Source organism: Dendrobates tinctorius, unplaced genomic scaffold (assembly GCF_039654945.1).
Source record: "Dendrobates tinctorius isolate UK_male_01 unplaced genomic scaffold, ASM3965494v1 ptg000157l, whole genome shotgun sequence".
Taxonomy (NCBI): domain Eukaryota; kingdom Metazoa; phylum Chordata; class Amphibia; order Anura; family Dendrobatidae; genus Dendrobates; species Dendrobates tinctorius.
In genome coordinates, this window is record NW_027361824.1 from 13,074,460 (window position 1) to 13,098,719 (window position 24,260).

Genomic DNA, 24,260 nt, shown 5'->3' on the forward strand with positions numbered 1-24,260 from the left:
ATGTACAAGAATATAACTACTATAATACTGCCCCCTATGTTCAAGAATATAACTACTATAATACTCCTCCTATGTACAAGAATATAACTACTACTTATCTGCCACATAAAGGATCGTTCTTTCCCGAGCACGCTTCCCTTCCCATTTCTGGTAGTCATAATATGTATTTTAATTTTAGGGATGATTTGCTCCCTCTATGGTCCTATTAGACCAGGTGTCTCCCTTCTGTGTTTCTTGCCTCTGCCTAATATTAATGTACCGTAATCCATCTCTACCTACAGACGCCAGGTCAAGTTATAGGATGTGCCAGCCAGTCTTTGTATGTGTTCCTGGCGTGACAGTCGGTCTGTGTGCCGGACGTGCAGGGGGCTCTTTGTCTACCAGACATGTCGGTGGGCCGTTGACTTTGCTCTCTTCTGTATTAGAGTACATAGAGAAATAATAAAGACAAGTTATTGGACAATCAATGGAGCAGAGCATGTTTTGAAATGGGGGGGCTGGGGTGGTGAAGGAAGTTCCTGCACTTATTGTGCTGGCGGAATTCTGATGGAACATAGCTCCCCACTGAAAGCGTGCGCGAGAATCAATGCAGTTCCAGAATATACTGAGATGTACAGTGGTCTGCATCCGATGGCGGCACTCACCGCCAGGAACTAGTAATAGTAAGCATATGAGTGTGCTTGTAGTGATGCCTCATTGTTACCGCAGACTGGTGCACTCAGGTGTCCGTGATGTCTGGCGGGAGCACAGTGTGCAGCTGGACCCTCAGACTGGGGGGGGGATATGGCGGGGGATGAGGGCAGCAGACCCTTCTTTCCAGCAGATTTTGGGTTGTGCTGACATTGTGTTGTGGCGCTGTCCAGTGTCCTGATACATTGTTACAAATTGGTACATTGTTCTCCCCTTGTATTGATGCTCTGGTTTCGGGCAGCGCTGCCGTCCTTTCCTTTCCTCTCTGTTCTGTTGTCGATAATCTATTTTGGATTTGATCACAAGTGCCGGCCACATCTGTAATCTCTCCCAGGAAAGTGCTGAGCGGAGTCTTCGAGCGCCGGGTGCGATAATTACACGGCACGCGCGGCTCTGTCGGTAGGATGACGGTAATTGGCAGCGTTTTGTGCCGAGCTGCTCCATATGCCGTGATTAGAAAGTCATTGGGCTGCTGGGCATCCGCATCTGTGCCGGGAGCGGTGACGCTGCTTCTTCTTCTGGGCGCTGTCCCTTCTCACACGGTCCTCACAATGACGGTGTAATATTCCAAATATTTAGCTGTAAATCCACGGAGATCGTTGTTATCACTGACGGGAGATCCTGCAGAACGTTCTGACCACGGATCTGTAATTTCTGCTGTAATGAGAGAGATGGTGTGGTGCCTCCACGAAGCTGCTGTCCATCCGGCCCCCAGCAGTGAACCCCTGGTGCAGTTACTATGTTGCCAAGCCCACTTCTCTAGTCATTTAACTTTTCTCCAGTCCTGTTCTTAAAGGTATGAACTGAAATCTCCCATGGTCATAAGTATTCAGCCCCTTTGCTCAGTGTTGAGTAGAAGCACCTTTTGAGCTAGTACAACCATACGTCGTCTTGGGAATAATGCAACAAGTTTTTCACCGCTGGATTTGGGGATCCTCGGCCATTCTTCCTTGCAGATCCTCTCCCGTTCCGTCAGGTTGGAAGGTGATCGTTGGTGGACAGCCATTTTCAGGTCTCTCCAGAGATGCTCAGTTGGGCTTAGGTCAGAGCTCTGGATGGGCCAGTCAAGAATGGTCACAGAGTTGTTCTGAAGCCACTACTTTGTTATTGTAGCTGTGTGCTTAGGGTCATTGTCTTGTTGGAAGGTGAACCTTCAGCTAAGTCTGAGGTCCAAAGCACTCTGGAAGAGGCTTTCATCCAGGATATCTCTGTACTTGGCCGCATTCATGTTTCCTTCAATGGCAACCAGTCGTCCTGTCCCTGCAGCTGAAAAACGCCCCCATAGCATGATGCTGCCACCACCATGTTTCACTGTTGGGATTGTATTGGGCAGGTGATGAGCAGGGTCTGGTTTTCTCCACACATACCGCTTAGAATTATCACCAAAAAGCTTTATCTTAGTCTCATCAGATCAGAGAATCTTATTTCTCATAGTTTGGGAGTCCTTCATGTGTTTTTTAGTAAACTCTATGCGGGCTTTCATATGTCTTGCACTGAGGAGAGGCTTCCGTCGGGCCACTCTGCCATAAAAACCTGACTGTGGAGGGCTGCAGTGATAGTTGACTTTGTGCAACTTTTTCCCAACTCCCTACTGCATCTGTGGAGCTCAGCCACAGTGATCTTGGGGTTCTAATTTACACCTCTCACCAAGGCTCTTCTCCCACGATTGCTCAGTTTGGCTGGATGGCCAGGTCTAGGAAGACTTCTGGTGGTCCCAAACTTCTTCCATTTAAGGATTATGGAGCCCACTGTGCTCTTAGGAACCTTTGAGTACTGCAGAGATTCTTTTGTAACCTTGACCAGATCTGTGCCTTGCCACAGTTCTGTCTCTGAGCTCCTTGGCCAGTTCCTTTGACCTCATGATTCTCATTTGGTGTGACACGCACTGTGAGGTCTTATATAGACAGGACTTGATCTGTAAAGGCGCACACCTATCAGTTTATTAAACACAACTGGACTCCAATGAAAGAGTAGAACCATCTCAAGGAGGATCACAAGGAAATGGACAGCATGTGACTTAATATGAGTGTCTGAGCACTTAAGACCATGTGAGATTTCAGGTTTTCTTTTTTAATAAATTTGCAAAGATTTCTAAATTTCTTTTTTTTTTTTTTTCAGTCAAGATGGGGTGCAGAGTGCACATTAATGAGGAAAAAAATGAACTTTTTTGAATTTACCAAATGGCTGAAATGAAACAAAGCGTGAAAAATTTAAAGGGGTCTTAATACTTTCCGTACCCACTGTATGCTCTGAGGCCCTATAGAAAGGGTCTGCAGTAGAGCATGAGGTGCTAATGTTTTTTTCCCCTTTTCAGAAGAGTTTCCCATAAGCTCCTTTTAGTAGCGAATAAAATCGTTCTGCGCTCTACTCCTTCTCCTCCGGTCCTGCGATGATGTTTACACTGCAGCTCCATCACTGTTGATTTCCGCTGAGGTCTATATCAACAGAGCTGCTGAGCTCAGTGATTGGCTGCAGTGCTGTCAACATTGCAGACAATCCGACTGGGGTAGCGGGAAAGTCGGCGCTGGATCCGGGCAGGGTAAGTAAAGCGCAATTTGTGGAGCTTTTTAGGAATCGCTCTTCTAAAAAGGGACAACCCCCTTAATGATTGAAAATGCGCAAAAATCTCCCATCCCCATCCACCCCATCTCAGTCCTGTGTGTGGCTGTAAGACCACTCCCTGCACCATTAATTCTCCAGTAGTTTAATATTGATGATCTATCCTTTAATGGTTTTTTTTGTTTGTTTTTTTTTTTTTTGTTAAATTGACATACCGAAGCCAGTGGGATAAAAGAAACTTTACTCACCCCAGTAATCCACTCCCCGATCAGAAAGGGACATCCAAACCATGAGTGATCAATACAAAAAGGGTGGGGGAACAAGAGGTGCAATAGTGCCCTATCACTAGTGACACTACGATGTGAGTGGTGTAATGCAGTTCCACTCACCTATTCCGGTTGTGTGACCCACAACTGGCTTGAAGACATAACACAGTATCAGCTGCTGCAGGACCTCCACCGACCACTCCAAAGTGGAAAAACTGCCAGAGAATATGGGAAGCAAGATGTGCCACAGTCCGCACTGCTGAATCCACAAAATCACCTGGGATGCAAGATGTAGTAACAAAGTACTGCTTTATTCCTTCCTACGCGTTTCGGCGCCCTTCCTGGCACCTTCCTCAGGGATATGATTAAAAATGATTGAAAATGCGCAAAAATCTCCCATCCCCATCCACCCCATCTCAGTCCTGTGTGTGGCTGTAAGACCACTCCCTGCACCATTAATTCTCCAGTAGTTTAATATTGATGATCTATCCTTTAATGGTTTTTTTTGTTTGTTTTTTTTTTGTTAAATTGACATACCGAAGCCAGTGGGATAAAAGAAACTTTACTCACCCCAGTAATCCACTCCCCGATCAGAAAGGGACATCCAAACCATGAGTGATGACCTCCAGACCACCAGGCTCAATCAGTGGCTGCTGCGGTAAGGACAGTGACTAAGCTGAGCAGCAGCGCTGGAGTGGGGGCGCCTGGCTTCTTTTGTTCTTATGGTTTCCTCCCATTGATTTTATTGAGAGTAAAACCCCCTTTAAATATCCGTTTGTAGCCCTCTGCCCAATCAGTTTGAAAGAGCTGCAGCACAGATCCTCATGTGGTGGAGAGGTCGTAAATTGAATTGCATGCAGTCAACCATAGAAGTGAGTTGGAGGCACGCTGATTTTTTTATTTTTTTTAAAAAAATTTTAAGAGACCAGAAGTGTGAAGCCACATGTACATGCACATGATGTGGCACTTATGCTTTCCTAGTGGAGCTGTATCATCACTTCCAGGACTCCTATTAATGACATTGGTTGGATGTTTGGGGTTGTCCGGCTGCAGCATAAATTTGGAGTCAGAGGCCTCATATCCGCTGCATGAAGTTTCCTTTGCCAACCACTGCGTCTACAGTCCTCCATGTTAATCACATCTGTTGGCGCTTTTTCAAAAGATCTTGCAGAGCACATCATGAAATTCCAGTCTGCTGTGAAATATTATCCTGGGAGACACCTTGGTGATGCATTATAACTACCTTGTGTTCAGCCTTGCCCATGGTGTTTGACATGAACCTGTCTTCCACATCCTTGCCTTTTGTAGCAGTTTTTTCTGCTCCTCACCCCGTTGTAAACCTCCTACACGTTTCAGTTAATGGTTGTGTCTTAACCTACGTATGACATTGAAAATGTCCTAATTGGTTACTTGTACTCCAGAGTATAATCCTACAAAACCCCAGACTTTGTGGACTGTTTTTACTTTTATTTTTAAAACCTTTCTTACCCTGCAGCAATCTTTTTCCACACCTGCCTAAAACTTTTGCACAGCAGTCTATATCTCTGAAACTTCTTGCTTCGCTGATTTCTTTTGACGGTGGTTAAGAGCATCTTCAGGGTGAGGAGCAGAGAGTGTTTGGAAGGAATGGTGACGTTCTTGAAGAAGCCCGGAAAGCTTTAGAGCGCGTGTAATCCAAGTGAGCATTCTAAAAGCGGCTTTAGCCCTTGTCCGCGGCCGCAGTGTCTCTGCCAGCTCCTTGTATCCAGCAGCTGGAGCCTGCGGGCAGCCGTGTGGTCTGGGCTTCATCCCAGCCGGAGGATCAGTGACGAGTGTCTCCAACCTTCTCGGTGTCGTGTAATGATGGTAGTAAGGTCTCGGGTGCAGGGCATGCTGGGAATTGTAGTTTTACATCAACTGAACAGCCTCCGGTTGGAGGCCTCGGTCCTCCACGATTGGTTCTGTACATGGACACCAGGCTGGTGACTTTTATTTACACTGATACAATGTTGCAAAATAGTTCAACAATGATTATAGAGAATTCCCAGTAGTGATACAATGTAACAATCCTTCACCCCTAATTACTAGCATTAGATCAGAATAGGGAGGAAAAATGGAAATATTCAGGCAAAAGATGCAAACCCTTCATGAGGACTTCTGGCAGGAAGACGTTTTTTAAGAAAGCTATTAATATTTAAACTTTTAGATACAGTAGATATTAGAAGATATTAATGTTTAAAATTTCCATTTATAAACCCTTGATGCTGTGCGTACGACGACTGTGGAGAGCGGAACGTAGGAGCCGGATTCTGGGATTTACTTTCCCTTTACCAAGCGTGAATTGTGGAAGAACCTGCAAGATGTCAGCACAAGACAAAGCTTTACACCCGTGCCTCCTGACATGTGACAGGACCTAACGAGCCCCAAAAGTATTTCCTCCACATTACTCCTAATTAGACACGTAGCACAAAGAGCTGATCTGATATCACTGTCTGTCTGACACTTGGAGCCGCTGCTAACTGTGCACATGCTGGCGGAAGTATTCATTATAAGGAAGAAACACGTAGAAAAAAGGCAAACGAGGGGAGGAGAAGTCTAACGACATCCAGGGGGACCACTCTGTAATGGATCATATATCACCCACAGCTATACGTGGTAATTATTAGGATGAATTGGGTATAGTTTATTGATACTTAAAAATAAACTACTATAATACTGCTCCTTGTACAAGAATATAACTACTATAATACTGCTCCTATGTACAGGAATATAACTATAATACTGCCCCCTATGTACAAGAATATAACTACTATAATACTGCCCCTATGTACAAGAATATAACTACTATAATACTGCCCCTATGTACAAGAATATAACTACTATAATACTGCTCCTATGTACAAGAATATAACTACTTTAATACTGCCCCCTATGTACAAGAATATAACTACTATAATACTGCCCCCTATGTACAAGAATATAACTACTATAATACTGCCCCCTATGTACAAGAATATAACTACTATAATACTGCCCCCTATGTACAAGAATATAACTACTATAATACTGCTCCTATGTACAAGAATATAACTATCATACTGACGTGATGTTTATTTCCCGGTACGTTGTTTGCCTGGGACCAGTATTCTATCACATTCCCTCTGACATGGTTGTATACTCTGTGATTGCCCTGAACTAAATATTTGTGCAGAGTCCTGATACTTGTACATGTTCTGGTGCAGTCGTTTATAAAACACTTCTGCCTCTAGATATATTGTGTATTCCGCTATTGCTGCCCTCATGACTACGACTTTCTGGTAGTATAAATCTTGGGCGTGGACATCCAGATGTCACGCTCAGGTCATCTGTGTCTCCTGTGACTGTTCATTATGCTGCTGCCGGTTTGGCGCTGTGATGTATCGGGGACTTTCTACTCATCTGTTCCCTGGATTACCTGTCTATCCCGTCGCTTCGTGTCATTTTCATGGCTGTGTAACTTGTCAAAATATGACAGATGCTGAAAGTTGGCTAAAAATCCTTGGAGCGCCTCACATGCACTAAATAATAGCTATGTGCGGTAGATAAATGAATGCGTGTATGTATTGATTGAAGAATGCCGCCATACAGTGTAGGATTAATATCACCATGCATTGAGTAATGTCCTAATACAGGGATGGAATCCTCCTTGCATTGTCCAATAATGTCACCGTAAATAAATACCACCATACTGTGACAGAATGATAAAACCACAGTGTAGCTGTGTAAGATTGAACGACACTGACCTAGAAGTGCTGCCATGCAGTAGTATTACTACTACAATGCTGCAATGCTACAATACTATCATATACTGCCTGAATAAAACCGCCACCCAGTGCTTAATATTTGCAGTGCTTGAATAATTCCACAATACTCTTCTGAATAATACTGCACAGTGCCTTAATAATACCACCATACTGTGCTGAATGTTACCATATACTGCCTGAATAACTCCACCCATACAGGGACTAAACGGTAATACAGTTGACTTAATAATATGAATACCCCGTAAGTTTTGGAATATCACTGCTATATAATGATTAATGCCGCCATAAAGTGCTGATTAGTACAATGCCGTTAATGAATAATATCTGAGTGCAATGAATAAATATTACCGCCATTCAGTAACTCAATAAATACCACAATACACTGTCAGAATAAGGTCCTCATATGTTGCCTGTATAATTCCTCCTGTGATTAATATTGCCATAAATGTATACCACCATACACTTGGTAACACTAGCGTACAATGACTTGTTAATATCCGCATAACTAAATAATACCGCAATCCAGTGTCTAATGCTGTGCTGCAGCCGCTGAGCGCTATGACCCTCTCGTTGACCTGTCTCAGCGAAATTCTGACGTATCGATGTGCCGTCGTTTGTGCCATCTGGATTTTAGTCAGACTGATTTTAGTTCTCTCTGATTTTGGGAACGATGGATATATCGTACAATACGGCTGTATTACTGTTCCGCAGCGGTTGTCATCCATCTTTCCGAGCCCCCAGAAGAGCAATAGTCCCTAAATAAGGGCAAGGCATAGGATATAATACCGCAGATCCAGAAAAGCTTACAAGTCCTTTAAAGGGATTGTCTAAAAAAGAAATAGTCGGAATGTTCTGAGTTCCCGTTTCCCGGCCTCATTTTGTGTTTGGTTCCGTGGTGATATGATCGTGTGATCGCCTTCTTCCTCTCGGCTGAGACTCGATTCCTTTTGGCAGAACCTCCGTGTTCATCGCCTGGTTCAGCGTTTGGACAGCTCCGGGGGGGAGGGGGGGTTGAGGCTGCCGTCTGCCAGGCTTCACTGCTTCTATTGACAGTCTTCTCCATGCCGCCATGTCTCCTCCAGCCTCAGCGGTGTCAAGGTGATCGTCTTCCCTGAAGACCTTCATGTGTTTCCAGAAAAGTATTCTTCACCCGTGTAAAGAACGGTCAGGTTTCCATATGTGCCGCCGCTCCAGCTACGTGTCGCGGTACTGTGGGATGACATTCGCCCACCCAACCTGGCTGCATCCACGTACTATGGCGCGGTGTGCTCTACAGAGCCATCTTTCTTTTTATAATTTCTTTGGAAGGAGTAATATTTGGTTATTAGTAGTGCTACATAATAGTGCCATATAGTGTCATGACATCACTGATACGAACTTTTGTGCCACATACAGTGCCAAGATGCCCACCATACTGTATTACTAGACGAACACCACTCAGCATGCAAATACCCTTATACAGTGTGTGATGAATACCATTCAGTGTGCCAGTGTCTGGGTAATACTGCCATAGAGTGGCTGTGTAATACCGCCATACAGAGACTGACAACAATCACTTAGTGAATGAATGATACTGCTATAGTCATTGAACGCGATCAGTGTGATTGTTTAACACCGCTATACAGTCACTCAGCAATACCACCATGCAGTGACTGAAAGTTACATTTATATAGTGACGGAATAATACCGCCATATAGTCACCTAAATCATTTGGTGATAAAACAATATAACCATACATTGCGCCCCCTGTTAGTATCGTGTTATTTCTAAATACCACCATACAGTAAACCCCAGTTTACCATCCTGCAATGACTGAATAAGAGCTCTATAATATAGTACTATATAGTCTTGTGTATCAGTAATGGTGCCTGAATATTACCGATTATATAGTAACTGAATACCACCATAGTCACTTCATGTCATTTAGTCATGAGACAATACCGCCATACAGTGACTGAGTAATACTGCCATACAGTGACTGAGTAATACTGCCATACAGTGACTGAGTAATACTGCCATACAGTGACTGAGTAATACTGCCATACAGTGACTGAGTAATACTGCCATACAGTGACTGAGTAATACTGCCATACAGTGACTGAGTAATACTGCCATACAGTGACTGAGTAATACTGCCATACAGTGACTGAGTAATACTGCCATACAGTGACTGAGTAATACTGCCATACAGTGACTGAGTAATACTGCCATACAGTGACTGAGTAATACTGCCATACAGTGACTGAGTAATACTGCCATACAGTGACTGAGTAATACTGCCATACAGTGACTGAGTAATACTGCCATACAGTGACTGAGTAATACCGCCATACAGTGACTGAGTAATACCGCCATACAGTGACTGAGTAATACCGCCATACAGTGACTGAGTAATACTGCCATACAGTGACTGAGTAATACAGTGACTGAATAATACCGCCATACAGTGAATACCACCATACAGTGACTGAATAATACCGGCATACACTGAATAATGCCGCCATACAGTGACTGAGTAATGCCGCCATACAGTGACTGAGTAATACTGTCATACAGTGACTGAATAATATCGCCATACACTGAATAATACTGCCATACAGTGACTGAGTAATACCACCATAGTCGCTTCATATTGCTTAGTCATGAGACAGTACTGTCATACAGTGACTGTATACCTCCATACATTGATCTATTAATTCCGCCATACATTGGCTGAAAAATGTCGCCATACAGTGACTCATGGAGGGATTATTCCTGTTGGGCAAATTGTAACCAATCCATAGGGTAGGAGATACTGTGCTGATCGGTGGGGCCCCGGACGCTGGGCCCTGCGCTGATCCCTGAACCCACTGCCTTGGTGGATGGCGATACAGGAGCAGAGGGTCAGTCAGGACTGGATCGGCCATAAACAAGCGGCCGTTTCTACTGGAGAATGACTGGAATAATAACGCCAGATAGAATGTTCTGCATCTCGATAGAAGAGCGCAGCTCTGGGGCGAATTCACCCGACAGATGAGCGCGTTACATGAGCCTCCCTCCTGGGCTACAACATGCCTCCGGAGTCTCAGGTGGGGACACATTTCCTTTTCTGCTATTTTTGGATCCGGTCATTAATCTTATTCATTGCGGATGTTTCTCCTCTGCTAAAATTATTTGACTTTCTAAGATTAGAGCGATGCGCGACCCTCGTTCTCGAGCGGAGGACGTCCATAGCTGCCGGGAATCTTACCTCTCTGTGCCATTGTTTCACACCGTCACCGTGGTCCCGTCTACAACCAACTGTTCTTTTTATCAAGTTGATTTTTTTTCCTCCTTTTCTTTGTTGTACATTTGTTTTTGTTTTTTTTATTACATTGTTTTGTTTTTCCTTTTCTTGTGATCGTTTTGACATCCACAAACTGCGCAACGTTCGTTAACAGTTGATGTCACCAAAGATTTAACTACAGCAGCACAATAGAATTCCTTCAACCGAAATGTAACATTATCCCCAAAGTGTAACATTTAAAGTTCCGGATTGGTGCAGAATCGCGCCCTATGTTTCCCGTTACTTTCAATTCCTCGGCTTCCCCTTGCGCCGCTGTAGCCATAACTTTCAAGCAGATGCTCTTGGAATTCCATAAATGCTGCAGCAGTGACTCATAAATCTGAAGTCCCAGAAGGAAAACCAGGACCTGCATCTTTATGCTGGAGAAAGTGACATCTTCTGCCCAGTATCTCCTCATATACTGGGAGCTCCCCCTAGTGGTGGCTGCAGTCAGGATCTTATGTATCTCTGTATACAGGGAGCTCCCCCTAGTGGTGGCTGCAGGGAGCATCTCTCATGTATCTCTATATACAGGGAGCTCCCCCTAGTGGTGGCTGCACAGACTTTTTATTCATTAGCTGTGACCCCCTAAAGTTTAAAAATGGTGGAGTTCTAGGTGGGCCCTATAGCACCTTGTTAATGGTCTGTCTAGCTTGACGTTTATATGTACACATCCATTGAGATCTATTTTATTTGTGACCCTTCATTTGTATAACAGGGAATTGCATAAATATCAATCCCCTTATTAAACTTGTGCAAATTGATTGCCGCCATAGCCACGCAGACAATCTCCATATTCTCTGCCCTTCCTCAGGTAATGAATATTGGCTGGAGAAGTGGTTGAAAGACAATTCCCTAACCGATAACCAAGAGTTCCCCTTTAAATTCCGTAGTGTGTGTGAAGGTCGGGTGTGCGTGCGGTTATTTTCCACGGACAGCCTTGGCTTCTTATCTTTAATGAAGTCCTGGCCAAATAAAAGATGGATATCTGCAATCACAGGACAGAGACGGAATGTTAAATCCTGAAATATTTCACATTCCCGCTGTCGGAATAATGACCCTGAAAATGATTAACCCTCTGAAGGCTCCGCTGTGTGCGGCTGCTGGATGATGATGACGATATGGACGATATCTGATTTCTTAAAAATCTTAAAATCGGGCTAAATAGTGAAAAATGTAAATACAAAGTGTATTAGAAAGATGTAGAAGTTTTCATCTATATATAACTGGAAATGTCCATTCCATGTGATGATCAGTTACATATTGTACTCTGCCGGCATTCTCATCCTTATTCCTCTGTTTCTCCACAGTGGGAGCTTCTATGGTTTATGATCCTCACATTCACCTTCTTCCTCATCCTCACATGGTTCTATTTCTGGTGGGAAGTTCACAACGACTACAATGAGTTTAACTGGTGAGTATCCGTCAGATTCCCTCCATACAGAAAGCCGTCACAGGTCCTGTACATACACACGTGGTCAAAATTGTTGGCACCCCTCGATTAATGACAGAAAACCCCACAATGGTGACAGAAATAACTTGAATCTGACAAAAGTAATAATAAATAAAAAATCTATGAAACTGAGCCATTGAAAGTCAGACATTGCTTTTCAGTCATGCTTCCACAGAATTAAAAAAATAAATAAATAAATCTCATGAAATAGACCTGGACAGAAATGATGGCACCCCTGAAAATGTGACAAAAGGGACATGTAAAATCACGGTGTGTCCACTAATTAGCATCACAGGTGTCTCAAATCCTGGAATCAGTGAGTGGCCTGTATAGAGGCTACAGATACTCACTGTGCTGTGTGGTGACATGGTGTGTATCACACTCAACATGGACCAGAGGAAGCGAAGGAAAGAGTTGTCTCAGGAGAATGTCCTATGGACACATGAGATAAAAATGGAACGTTTTGGCAAGGCACATCAGCTCTATGTTCACAGACGCAAAAATTAAGTATATCAAGAAAAGAACACTGTCCCTACTGTGAAACATGGAGGAGGCTCTGTTATGTTCTGGGGCTGCTTTGCTGCATCTGGCACAGGGTGTCTAGAATCTGTGCAGGGTACAATGGAATCTCAAGACTATCAAGGGTTCTAGAGAGAAATGTGCTGCCCAGTGTCAGAAAGTACCCAAAGAGAACCAGCAGTCAAAAAATCCATAAAATGCAATATTTTATTGAATAATGTTTAAAAAAATATTATTATGGACATACAGTGCATGGATGGGGAGGAACAGCAAATATAGAAACACAGTGGTCATAGGACCAGCCACACTGCAGACGCAGCACCAGGAAGCTTGGTCTCAGTCGCAGGTTATGGCTCTTGCAACAGGATAATGACCCAAAACTCACAGCTAAAACACCCAAGAAAGGCTAAGAGGGAAACATTGGACTATTCTCAAGTGGCTTCTATGAGCCCTGACCTAAATCCTATTGAGCATCTTTGGAAAGAGCTGAAACATGCCGTCTGGAAAAGGCGACCTTCACACACGAGACAACTGGAGCAGTTTGCTCTTGAGGAGTGGCCAAAATACCTGTCGAGAGGAGCAGAAGTCTCATTGACAGTTACAGGAATCGTCTGATTGCCTCTAAATTGTTAAGTTACGGGAACCATCATTTCTGTCCAGGCCGATTTCATTAGGTTTATTTATTTTTTTTTAAATTCCGTGGAAGCATGGCTGAAAACTATTGTCTGACTGTCATGTGTTTTCATAGATTTTTGATTTATTTTTACTTTTGTCAGATTCAAGTTATTTCTGTCACCATTGTGGGGTTTTCTGTCATTAAACGAGGGGTACCAACAATTTTGACCACGTGTGTAGGGCTCCGTATTATAGTAGTTATATTCTTGTATATAGGGGCAGTATTATAGTAGTTATATTCTTGTACATAGGGGCAGTATTATAGTAGTTATATTCTTGTACATAGGGGGCAGTATTATAGTAGTTATATTCTTGTACATAGGAGCAGTATTATAGTAGTTATATTCTTGTACATGGGGACAGTATTATAGTAGTTATATTCTTGTATATAGGGGCAGTATTATAGTAGTTATATTCTTGTACATAGGAGCAGTATTATAGTAGTTATATTCTTGTACATAGGAGCAGTATTATAGTAGTTATATTCTTGTACATAGGAGCAGTATTATAGTAGTTATATTCTTGTACATGGGGACAGTATTATAGTAGTTATATTCTTGTATATAGGGGCAGTATTATAGTAGTTATATTCTTGTACATAGGAGCAGTATTATAGTAGTTATATTCTTGTACATGGGGACAGTATTATAGTAGTTATATTCTTGTATATAGGGGCAGTATTATAGTAGTTATATTCTTGTACATAGGGGCAGTATTATAGTAGTTATATTCTTGTACATAGGGGTCAGTATTATAGTAGTTATATTCTTGTACATAGGAGCAGTATTATAGTAGTTATATTCTTGTACATGGGGACAGTATTATAGTAGTTATATTCTTGTATATAGGGGCAGTATTATAGTAGTTATATTCTTGTACATAGGAGCAGTATTATAGTAGTTATATTCTTGTACATGGGGACAGTATTATAGTAGTTATATTCTTGTATATAGGGGCAGTATTATAGTAGTTATATTCTTGTACATAGGGAGCAGTATTATGGTAGTTATATTCTTGTATATAGGGGGCAGTATTATAGTAGTTATATTCTTGTACATAGGGAACAGTATTATAGTAGTTATATTCTTGTACATAGGGGCAGTGTTATAGTAGTTATATTCTTGTACATAGGAGCAGTATTATAGTAGTTATATTCTTGTATATAGGGGCAGTATTATAGTAATTATATTCTTGTATATAGGAGCAGTATTATAGTAGTTATATTCTTGTACATAGGGAACAGTATTATAGTAGTTATATTCTTGTACATAGGGGCAGTATTATAGTAGTTATATTCTTGTACATAGGGAACAGTATTATAGTAGTTATATTCTTGTACATAGGGAGCAGTATTATAGTAGTTATATTCTTGTACATAGGGAACAGTATTATAGTAGTTATATTCTTGTACATAGGGAACAGTATTATAGTAGTTATATTCTTGTACATAGGGAACAGTATTATAGTAGTTATATTCTTGTATATAGAAGCAGTATTATAGTAGTTATATTCTTGTATATAGGAGCAGTATTATTGTAGTTATATTCTTGTACATAGGAGCAGTATTATAGTAGTTATATTCTTGTACATAGGGAGCAGTATTATAGTAGTTATATTCTTGTACATAGGAGCAGTATTATAGTAGTTATATTCCTGTACATAGGGGCAGTATTATAGTAGTTATATTCTTGTACATTCGGGACAGTATTATAGTAGTTATATTCTTGTACATAGGGGCAGTATTATAATAGTTATATTCCTGTGCATAGGGTGCAGTATTATAGTAGTTATATTTGGGAGATTTTGCTAAATGAAATTCTCACCGCACAATTGGTATCAATCCTGAAAAGAATTAAGAGTTGGAAGCGTTTAAAGAGACCAGGATGGATGTACAAAGAACATAATCACTTGTTAAAAAGGAAAAAAGAAATGTACGGTATATCAAATGGCAAGAGGGGGGCATATCTAAAGAAGAATATAATGCGGTTTGCATTGCATGCAGTGGAACAGTTAGAAGAGCTAAAACATATAATGAAGTAAAGCTTGCAAGGGAGACTAAAAGTAGTAAAAAAGGATTTTAGGGGTATGTTAAAAGCAAATGAAGAAAAGTCAAAGATGTTATAGGATTTTTACAGGATGAAAAGGGTGAAGTAGTCAAAAATGATGTTCAGAAGCTCAACTTTTAAATTCTTGTATTGCATCTGTGTTATGTAAGAAAGCAAATGTAACATGACTGATTTTTACGGTGTCATCGAAAGAATAAAATAATCCACATGATCTATAAACAGAGAGATGGTGAGGGAACTCTTAGCTAATTTACATGAATTTACATCTCCTGGTCCAGATGAATTACATCCTAGGGTACTGATAGTTAGCAGAGTAAACTGCAGAACCACTGGGCAGAATCTTTGATAATTCCTGGTGAACAGAAGTCCCAGAAGATTGGAGAAGGGCAGTTCTCCTTCAAGGGTGAGTTCTCCTTCAATGGAAGTCTTCAAACAGAGGCTGGACAGACATCTGTCTGAGATGGTTTCTTGAATCTTGCATTGAGCAGGAAGTTGGACACTATGACCCCAGGGGCCACTTCCAACTCTAACATTCTAGGGTTCTTGTACACCGATTGTAGTATTATAGTTGGAGTAAATATTTTGGGCTCAGTTTATCAGATCGGTTGCTGACTTTATAAGAGTGACTATTTAGTGGTTTTCTGTTATTGGCATTTAGTCTCTAGATATGGATTGAGCTGTGATGTCGGTGTTGTCTCTCGCCTTGTAGAAGTGATCAAGATGGATGCATTGCTGAATATTAAGACCGGGTGTAAAGTCAGCATTTTTGTAGCGCGACTAACGTCCTGGGGGAGTTTTGAGACGGCAGGACATTACTGTAGAGCAGATACATGGAGTGGGCCGAAGAAATAATGGAATTATCTCACATGATATATTTTTTCTTTGTCTCATGTTTGTAAAAACAACAGCCGTTTTTATTTTAAATGATTGATGATAAATCTTCAAGAATTTACTTGTTTACTAGTTTAAAAATTCTGTGCTTTCAGGGATTACAAACATTCCTATTTATATGTAACGGGGGGCCAGGGCTGTAGTAGTCGTGACTAACGATGGATGCTCTGTCGCACCCGGGCCCTCCGTCACATAAACACATTGTCCCTTCTGTTGTGCACGTGGTGGTTCGCTTACTTGCACGTCAGAGCCCACTCCGGTCTGCTGGGGCCTTCTTCCTTTAAGTATCACACAATGACAGAGTCCAGATCTAGTTCCAACAAAACAACTTTACTCAGTTCTTTACACAGCTTGTCCAGTTTAGTCACAGAAATGGCACAAGATTCTTCACAGAGCATAGCCTTTCCTCTCCCCGTGCTGTCCTTCACTCCTCCATGAATATCGCAGTGTCGTACCATCTCCTTCGGTGCCGCAGCTTCCTGAATGACCAGACTAACCCGCTTCAGAGGTTCCCCTGCCCGTTTCGACCCGGACGTTTGGGATTGTTCCCACGAAGTTAGCTGCTACCATCTTGATGCTGCCCTGTATTCCTCCAATACCGTGTGACTGTCAGCCCATAGGCCCTGGACTGCTGGGCTCCTTGCTTAAACGTTGCGGGACTCAACTGTCCTGTCCGGGCTGCCAGCCCCTACTGACTAAAACCCAGAAAGCTGCCTAACTTACTCCCGGTAGGCCCCTCCTAACTACACTAAAATCCTATTAGTATATCTCATCATATTATGCACCCCTCTAGTGGGCTAATCTAAATACTAAACTTTCCCTACAATTATACCATCCAAGAAATATATATTTACTATACACTATGCAGCAATATTATAATACATATAACACATCAGACATATTAAATATGCTTTACATTTCACAGTATAACATTAAATATACCAGCTTCTCAGGGACGTAGAAACATGCGCATGGGGAGTGGGGCACAAACTAGTCCTTGTACACCCCTTATATATACATACAGTGTCTGCCAGGTTTCCTATCTCAGAATACCATAGTATAAAGAAGGAGGGGTTCAATTCAGGTATTTCTAGTTTTCTAGGTTTTCATTTAGTGCATTTTGGTGAAAAATATTTGTGCATCCTGTGAGTCCTGCTTCCCCCAACACAATCATAGAGAGAGCCTGTGAGTCCTGCTTCCACTGCCCACTCATAGAGCCTGTGAGTCCTGCTTCCACTGCCCGCTCAGAGAGAGCCTGTGAGTCCTGCTTCCCCTGCGCACTCATAGAGAGAGGCTGCGAGTCTGGCTTATTCCGCCCACTCAGAGAGCCTGTGAGTCCTGCTTCCTCCACCCACTCAGAGAGGCGCTGTGAGTCCGGCTTCCTCCGCCCACTCAGAGAGAGCCTGTGAGTTCTGCTTACCCCATCAATCACAGAGAGGCTGAGTTCTGCTTCCTCCGCCCACTCATAGAGAAAGCTTGTGAGTCCTGCTTCCTCCGCCCACTCATAGAGAGAGCCTGTGTGTCCTTTTTACCCCATCAATCGCAGAGAGCCTGTGAGTCCTGCTTTTTGTGTCCTATAGTAAATAAGTTAATTTCCTTGGTGATGGGGCGCGGGGCTTTGGTCATGCACATGATGTAGAAATCTGTAGCTGATCTTATTCCTGATTTCGGAGTCTTAAAAAAAAAATTTCATTCACTTTTTTTTTTTCTCTTTTTACCATTTCTGCTTTATGTCTGTGAATGTGATCAGGTCCTGCTATGCGAGGATTTGCTGATTCCACATACTTCGCTGTCTGCAAAGCATAAAATCCACGTAAAGGGTTAAGAAGCAAAACTACAGTGTGACCTGATAAACATGGATACTGGCGGATTAAACACCTTCCGGTGCTACAGTATATAGGAGCAACTTTTAGTGTCTTTAATCTATTGAGGTTAAGCCAATGGGACTTTACCAGGACAGCTATTGTGACCTTCACATTAATTTATTAATTTAAAGGGCCATTACCCTTAGTTCTCAGAGTAAGTGTAGTATGTAGATCTTTGCATTGAACACACAAAGGGTTCCTTACTAATGCTATTACTATTCTTACTTTGGATTAAATCTTGTCAAAATTAGAGCTGGGGGCGCTGTTGCATTGATGACTATAAAAAAAAAACTCTTTAATGCAACAGTGGTGAAGTTTGGTACTGCATCTTATCAAACTCATTGCTGGTTGTATTAATATTTTAAATGCATCACGTGACCCAGTCTATCGTATCCAAATGTCTCTTCTTGGAAATGCCTTGCCACAGATGGTGCCCTTTACTGTGCCCTGTGCCCATTGCTGCTCTGTTTTTTCCCATCTACATTAGGGATTATGGTGCTTTCTATCATCTTGTTAACTTTGCTGCCAACAGTTTCCTTAAGACAGTGCCAACGAAAGTATCCTATAATGCCGGCTGAGGTTGCCCCCGTGGCGGTGCCACTGGCTGAGGTTGCCCCCGTGGCGGTGCCACTGGCTGAGGTTGCCCCCGTGGCGGTGCCACTGGCTGAGGTTGCCCCCGTGGCGGTGCCACTGGCTGAGGTTGCCCCCGTGGCGGTGCCACTGGCTGAGGTTGCCCCCGTGGCGGTGCCACTGGCTGAGGTTGCCCCCGTGGCAGTGCCACTGGCTGAGGTTGCCCCCGTGGCGGTGCCACTGGCTGAGGTTGCCCCCGTGGCAGTGTCGGATAAAGCTCCCTATAATAGATTTTTTATAGCACTAGTACCCACAATGCCAGGTGAGGGTCATGCAATTCTTAGGAGAATGCTTTTTAGGGTGGGTCTGAGGTCGGAGAATTTCTAGGTGACCTGTCCAGATATCATGTTTGTGTTTTCCAGGTATTTATATAACAGGACGGGGCGGTGGAGTGACTGGTCCATTCCTATCCTGGTGTCCACAGCTGCTGCCTTCACATATATCACTGTACTCCTGGTAAGACACCATCAGTCACCGCACTTTACCTTTGCTAAACACTGAATATCCTATCATATACTCCATTCACATCCAGAGCTGTATCCACTATTCTGCAGGCTCCCATAATGCTTTGTTTATATCATGCCACCCTTTAAGAGAGGGTGCAGATTTTGTCTCGCAACAGAGTGTAGTGCCAGTAGATTCCTAAATGTTGCTTTGGATGTGACTGGAGTTTGAGTGTAAGGAAAACACACACACACACACACACACACACACACACACACACACACACACACACACACACACACACACACGAGCACCGGGGAGATCCGGATATCATCCCGTCGTCATCAATCTGTGACAGAACTTACACAGTTACAGCTCTCTGGCGCCCCCCTTACCCTCAGGTCAGTCAGGGAACTGCACCAAGGATAAGTAGTCGCCGGAGAGGCTGCACTGTCACGTACCGGTTATCGGGGCATTCTGCAGTGAGGGCAGTATACATATCACCAGTCCCAGGATGGGTGTATATCTATAAACCTCTGATCCGCCACTGCCGGTATCCCCCAATAACACCAGGACGGTATGCTGCCCCCAGTTCCTCGTTAGAAATAAGCCCATTCTGTTAACAAGCTTATATCGGGTCAGGAACCCACCCCCGGTAGCGTATAAGTACTAACCGAACTCACAGACGTAGGAAATCTGGTTTCGAGTTAAAAGAGCAGCCCAAAATTAATATTTTAATTGCCAAAATGCACAGTAGATAATACAGATCTATACAGAATATTATTCAGAGAACAGCCAGAGGTACAGATATAAACTGGGGTACGGGTTGGGGGATAGCAGTTAGCGATATTTGTCAGGATACCGTGTCTTATAACATGTGGGCCCCAGGGAAGCCCGGAGTCCACAGGTCCTTCCTTAGTTCCTGGTCCGTCTCCACATGTGACGTGGCTTCCTTGGCAGAACAAAGACGGGGCTGGAAGTGTGTAGCCATCTTTTAACCCTTAGCTCACCCCCTCCCCTATTTGCCACTGCCCCTCTGGGTTGTACTGAATTCTCCTCCCTTGACCACCTAGCTGAAATAATTCCCAGTATCTAGAATGGGTCATAACTTCTCAGAGGGAGGTCCAAACGGGACAACGGACGTCTCAACGGGTTCGTTGGGGCTGGACCGATAGAGAGTCCAAACTCGGGTCAGCTAAGTGGTTCTGGAGAGCCAGTCTCAATAGCTCTGAATCCGGGCGTGCTAGAGAGATATGAGACACGGGGGTGCGTGCAGGGGGGCTCCCAGGATTCTGGTGGTGTGTCGGACATGACCCTGAGATGCACGGTACTCTCATAATTCATCTCTAGGTGTCTGTGACGCTGGGTCTAGAGTCTGGTTTGATGTTGGCTGCCTTGCACAAAAGACAGCGTGGGGTCCTAGCTCTGCTCCTCTCTGCCTTCATTAACACCGTGGCCTCTAATTTTCTGGCCAAATGGTAAAAGTCCTGCTCTGGTGGGGAATCTATGCTTTTCCCAAAGGTAGGGGCCACATTTCAGGAGTGGAGGGAGATCTCCTGAATCTATGGGGCCAGAATCCATAAATCCAAAATGGAGTCTCCCTCGTCCCTCACAATGAACAGCATGGGTTGGCAGATACCAGAGAGCAACAGATTACATTGAGCACCCAGAGAAGTCTTGCTATAAATCAATGACTGTCGACAAATTAAAGTAACCCATTCCCATATGATAGGTTTTTTTTATATCCGCCTGTCCCTTTAAGACATCACTAATCCTGGGGTCCGGCGGTACTGTCCTGCAATTACTCTGCATTATGTTGTCTTCGGCGTTGCAGGATTAATCCTCGTCCCAGTGATCCATCAGCTGCAGTTATTAATATTCATAGGATAATGGCTCTTCAGACACAGCTGTTTAACGCCACCGCCGGGCGCGCTCCGGGGTGACACGAAGGTCGAGGTAGTCACAGTATTACTAGTGCCTCAGGTGGAGCCGAGGGAAGGGAATATAATGCTCCGAAATGTTTTATGGGGGGGTCGGCGAAGTATAAAACTAGCAAATTTGTCTTATTGCAACAATCCTCCATCTATAAATGTGCTACATGGGAAACAGGACTCCTATAGGCGACAAGAAGGTACTACACTCCTCGAAGAAATGACACCGCACTCCAGCAGGCGGGAGGGCGGAACTGCAGTTTTAATTTCAATTAATACGAACAGGACTTTCCATTGCACACCCTTTTAACTACAATCCCCTCTGCAGAGCCTGACTTGGCTGACACCAGAGAGCAGCAGATTGCACACAGTGCTAACCGCGTGTGTTTTTGCGTTGCAGATATTGGCACTATGTCACATCGCTGTCGGACAGCAGTTGAATCTACACTGGCTGCACAAGGTAATTTTTTTTTATCATAGAAATTTCCAAAACTTTTTGATATTTCATTAGTAACAGTGAGGTTCGTACTCCGCACAAAAGCTCAGCGTCCTCCTTAAAGGGATATTACTCTTAAAGGGACTTGGATATTCATGGATGATGACATCAAAACAAATGTGTGCGTCCGTTTGTTGCAATGTTAGGTCCGCACAGGAATGGAATTTGTCCTTGCAGGGTGTAAAGGGAACAACTGGAATTTGCCTGAAAACTTTTGTTCCTTTTTTTTTTTTTTTTTCCTCCCGGTTCCAGGGCTGCCTCGCCATTGTACTCATCGCCACAGTGGTAGCCATGGCGTCTGTAGAACAAATGTGGGACGAAGAGTGGGAAGTCCTGTTAATATCCTTCCAGGTGACTTTACGCCTTTCACCGTTTTACTTTTCATCCTGTTCTGTGTCCCTGCGCTGGATGCTCCAGCTCTTCCTGCCTCCCTCACAGCAGCACATCCCAGCACAGCCTGAAGCACTTCATGTACCAGCAGCAACTGTGTTCTTTATAGGGGGGGAAAACTCCCTTGATCTTAAAGGGACAGCTGCATTATCGACAAGGGGGCGGAGCTTAATTTTTTTTTATTAGGAAACAAATGTACAAGGTACAGTACAGACCAAAAGTTTGGACACACCTCATTCATAGTTTTCTTTATTTTCATGACTATGGAAATTGTAGATTCACTCTGAAGGCATCAAAACTATGAATTAACACATGTGGAATTATATAATTAACAAAAAAGTGTGAAACAACTGAAAATATGTCTTATATTCTAGGTTTTTCAAAGTAGCCACCTTTTGCTTTGATTACTGCTTTGCACACTCTTGGCATTCTCTTGATGAGCTTCAAGAGGTAGTCACCAGAAATGGTCTTCCAACAGTCTTGAAGGAGTTCTCAGAGATGCTTAGCACTTGTTGGCCCTTTTGCCTTCACTCTGCGGTCCAGCTCACCCCAAACCATCTCGATAGGGTTCAGGTCTGGTGACTGTGGAGGCCAGGTCATCTGGCGTAGCACCCCATCACTCTCCTTCTTGGTCAGATAGCCCTTACACAGCCTGGAGGTGTTTGGGGTCATTGTCCTGTTGAAAAATAAATGATGGTCCAACTAAACACAAACCGGATGGACCATCATTTATTTTTCAACAGGACAATGGCCTCAAACACACCTCCAGGCTGTGTAAGGGCTATCTGACCAAGAAGGAGAGTGATGGGGTGCTACGCCAGATGACCTGGCCTCCACAGTCACCAAACCTGAACCCCATCGAGATGGTTTGGGGTGAGCTGGACCGCAGAGTGAAGGCAAAAGGGCCAACAAGTGCTAAGCATCTCTGGGAACTCCTTCAAGACTGTTGGAAGACCATTTCCGGTGACTACCTCTTGAAGCTCATCAAGAGAATGCCAAGAGTGTGCAAAGCAGTAATCAAAGCAAAAGGTGGCTACTTTGAAGAACCTAAAATATAAGACATATTTTCAGTTGTTTCACACTTTTATGTTAATTATATAATTCCACATGTGTTAGGCTAGTTTCACACTAGCGTTTATGAGCGCAGCGACGGCCTGCGCACGGCCGCCGCTAAGCCCCGCCCCCTGCCGAGCCTCCGCTGGTAGCTCCGCCTACCGGCACATGACGCTGCATGCGCCCTGCGTCCCCTATCTTTATCACTGGGGGTGCAGGCCGTGCGCAGTATGCGTTTGGCGGCGCATGCGCCTTTTTGACGGTGCGCCGACCTGCGCCAAACGCAACCTGCTGCAGTTTGGTTGCGCCGGCACACCATCAAAAAGGCGCTTGCGCCGCCAAGCGCATACTGCACACGGCCTGCGCCCCCAGTGATAAAGATAGGGGGCGCATGCAGCGTCATGTGCCGGTAGGCGGAGCTACCGGCGGAGGCGTGGCAGGGGGCGGGGCTTAGCGGCGGCCGTGCACAGGCCGTCGCTGCGCTCATAAACGCTAGTGTGAAACTAGCTTTAATTTATTTTTTGATGCCTTCAGAGTGAATCTACAATTTTCATAGTCATGAGAATAAAGAAAACTCTTTGAATGAGAAGGTGTGTCCAAACTTTTGGTCTGTACTGTAGGTGTGTGTGTATATAAACTTGCTGAATCCTTACATTGGATTTAGTAATCTTTTAGCAAAGGACTAAAAGATAGGGATTTGGAGAGGGCTTTAAAAATGCATGAGCTCGCGGGGTGATAACTACACACATTTTGTGTAAATTTTTTTTAATCTTTTATTGTGTACCTGACATTTTGGCAATTTAACTCCTGTTTAATCTTCTCATAGGCAACAGCTCCGTTTTTGCACATAGGAGCGTTGGTCGCCATCACGCTGCTCTCCTGGATCATTGCTGGCCAGTTCGCAAGATCTGAAAAAGCCAGTGAGTCCTGTCAATCATTATGTGAAAGCGATTTTACTATTTCATATGAAGCTTCATTTACTCCAGTCACATCCAAAGCTGCAACTACAGCAAGGTTATGTACAAACAGAACATCCTCATTCTAAGTGCTGCTCTAGATGTGACTGGAGTATTGATGTATCAATTTCATAAACCATGAACTCCCCCTAGTGGTGACTGCAGACAGGATCTTATCATGTTTCTCTGTATACAGGGAGCTCCCTCTAGTGGTGACTGCAGACAGGATCTTATGTATCTCTGTATACAGGGAGCTCCTCCTAGTGGCGGCTGCAGACAGGAACTGGCTG

General features: G+C 43.7%; 1 protein-coding gene across 2 annotated transcripts in view; it reads left to right on the top strand.

The window, feature by feature from the left end:
- Positions 1 to 24,260, top strand: part of GDPD5 (glycerophosphodiester phosphodiesterase domain containing 5) — a 172,676-nt gene that overhangs the window by 108,731 nt on the left and 39,685 nt on the right. For both annotated transcript variants that reach the window (XM_073548592.1, XM_073548593.1), the window contains exons 3-7: positions 11,912 to 12,015; positions 19,063 to 19,156; positions 21,476 to 21,535; positions 21,824 to 21,922; positions 23,841 to 23,934. In XM_073548592.1, coding sequence (XP_073404693.1) covers positions 11,912 to 12,015; positions 19,063 to 19,156; positions 21,476 to 21,535; positions 21,824 to 21,922; positions 23,841 to 23,934 — 451 coding nt within the window. The remainder of the gene's footprint in view (positions 1 to 11,911; positions 12,016 to 19,062; positions 19,157 to 21,475; positions 21,536 to 21,823; positions 21,923 to 23,840; positions 23,935 to 24,260) is intronic.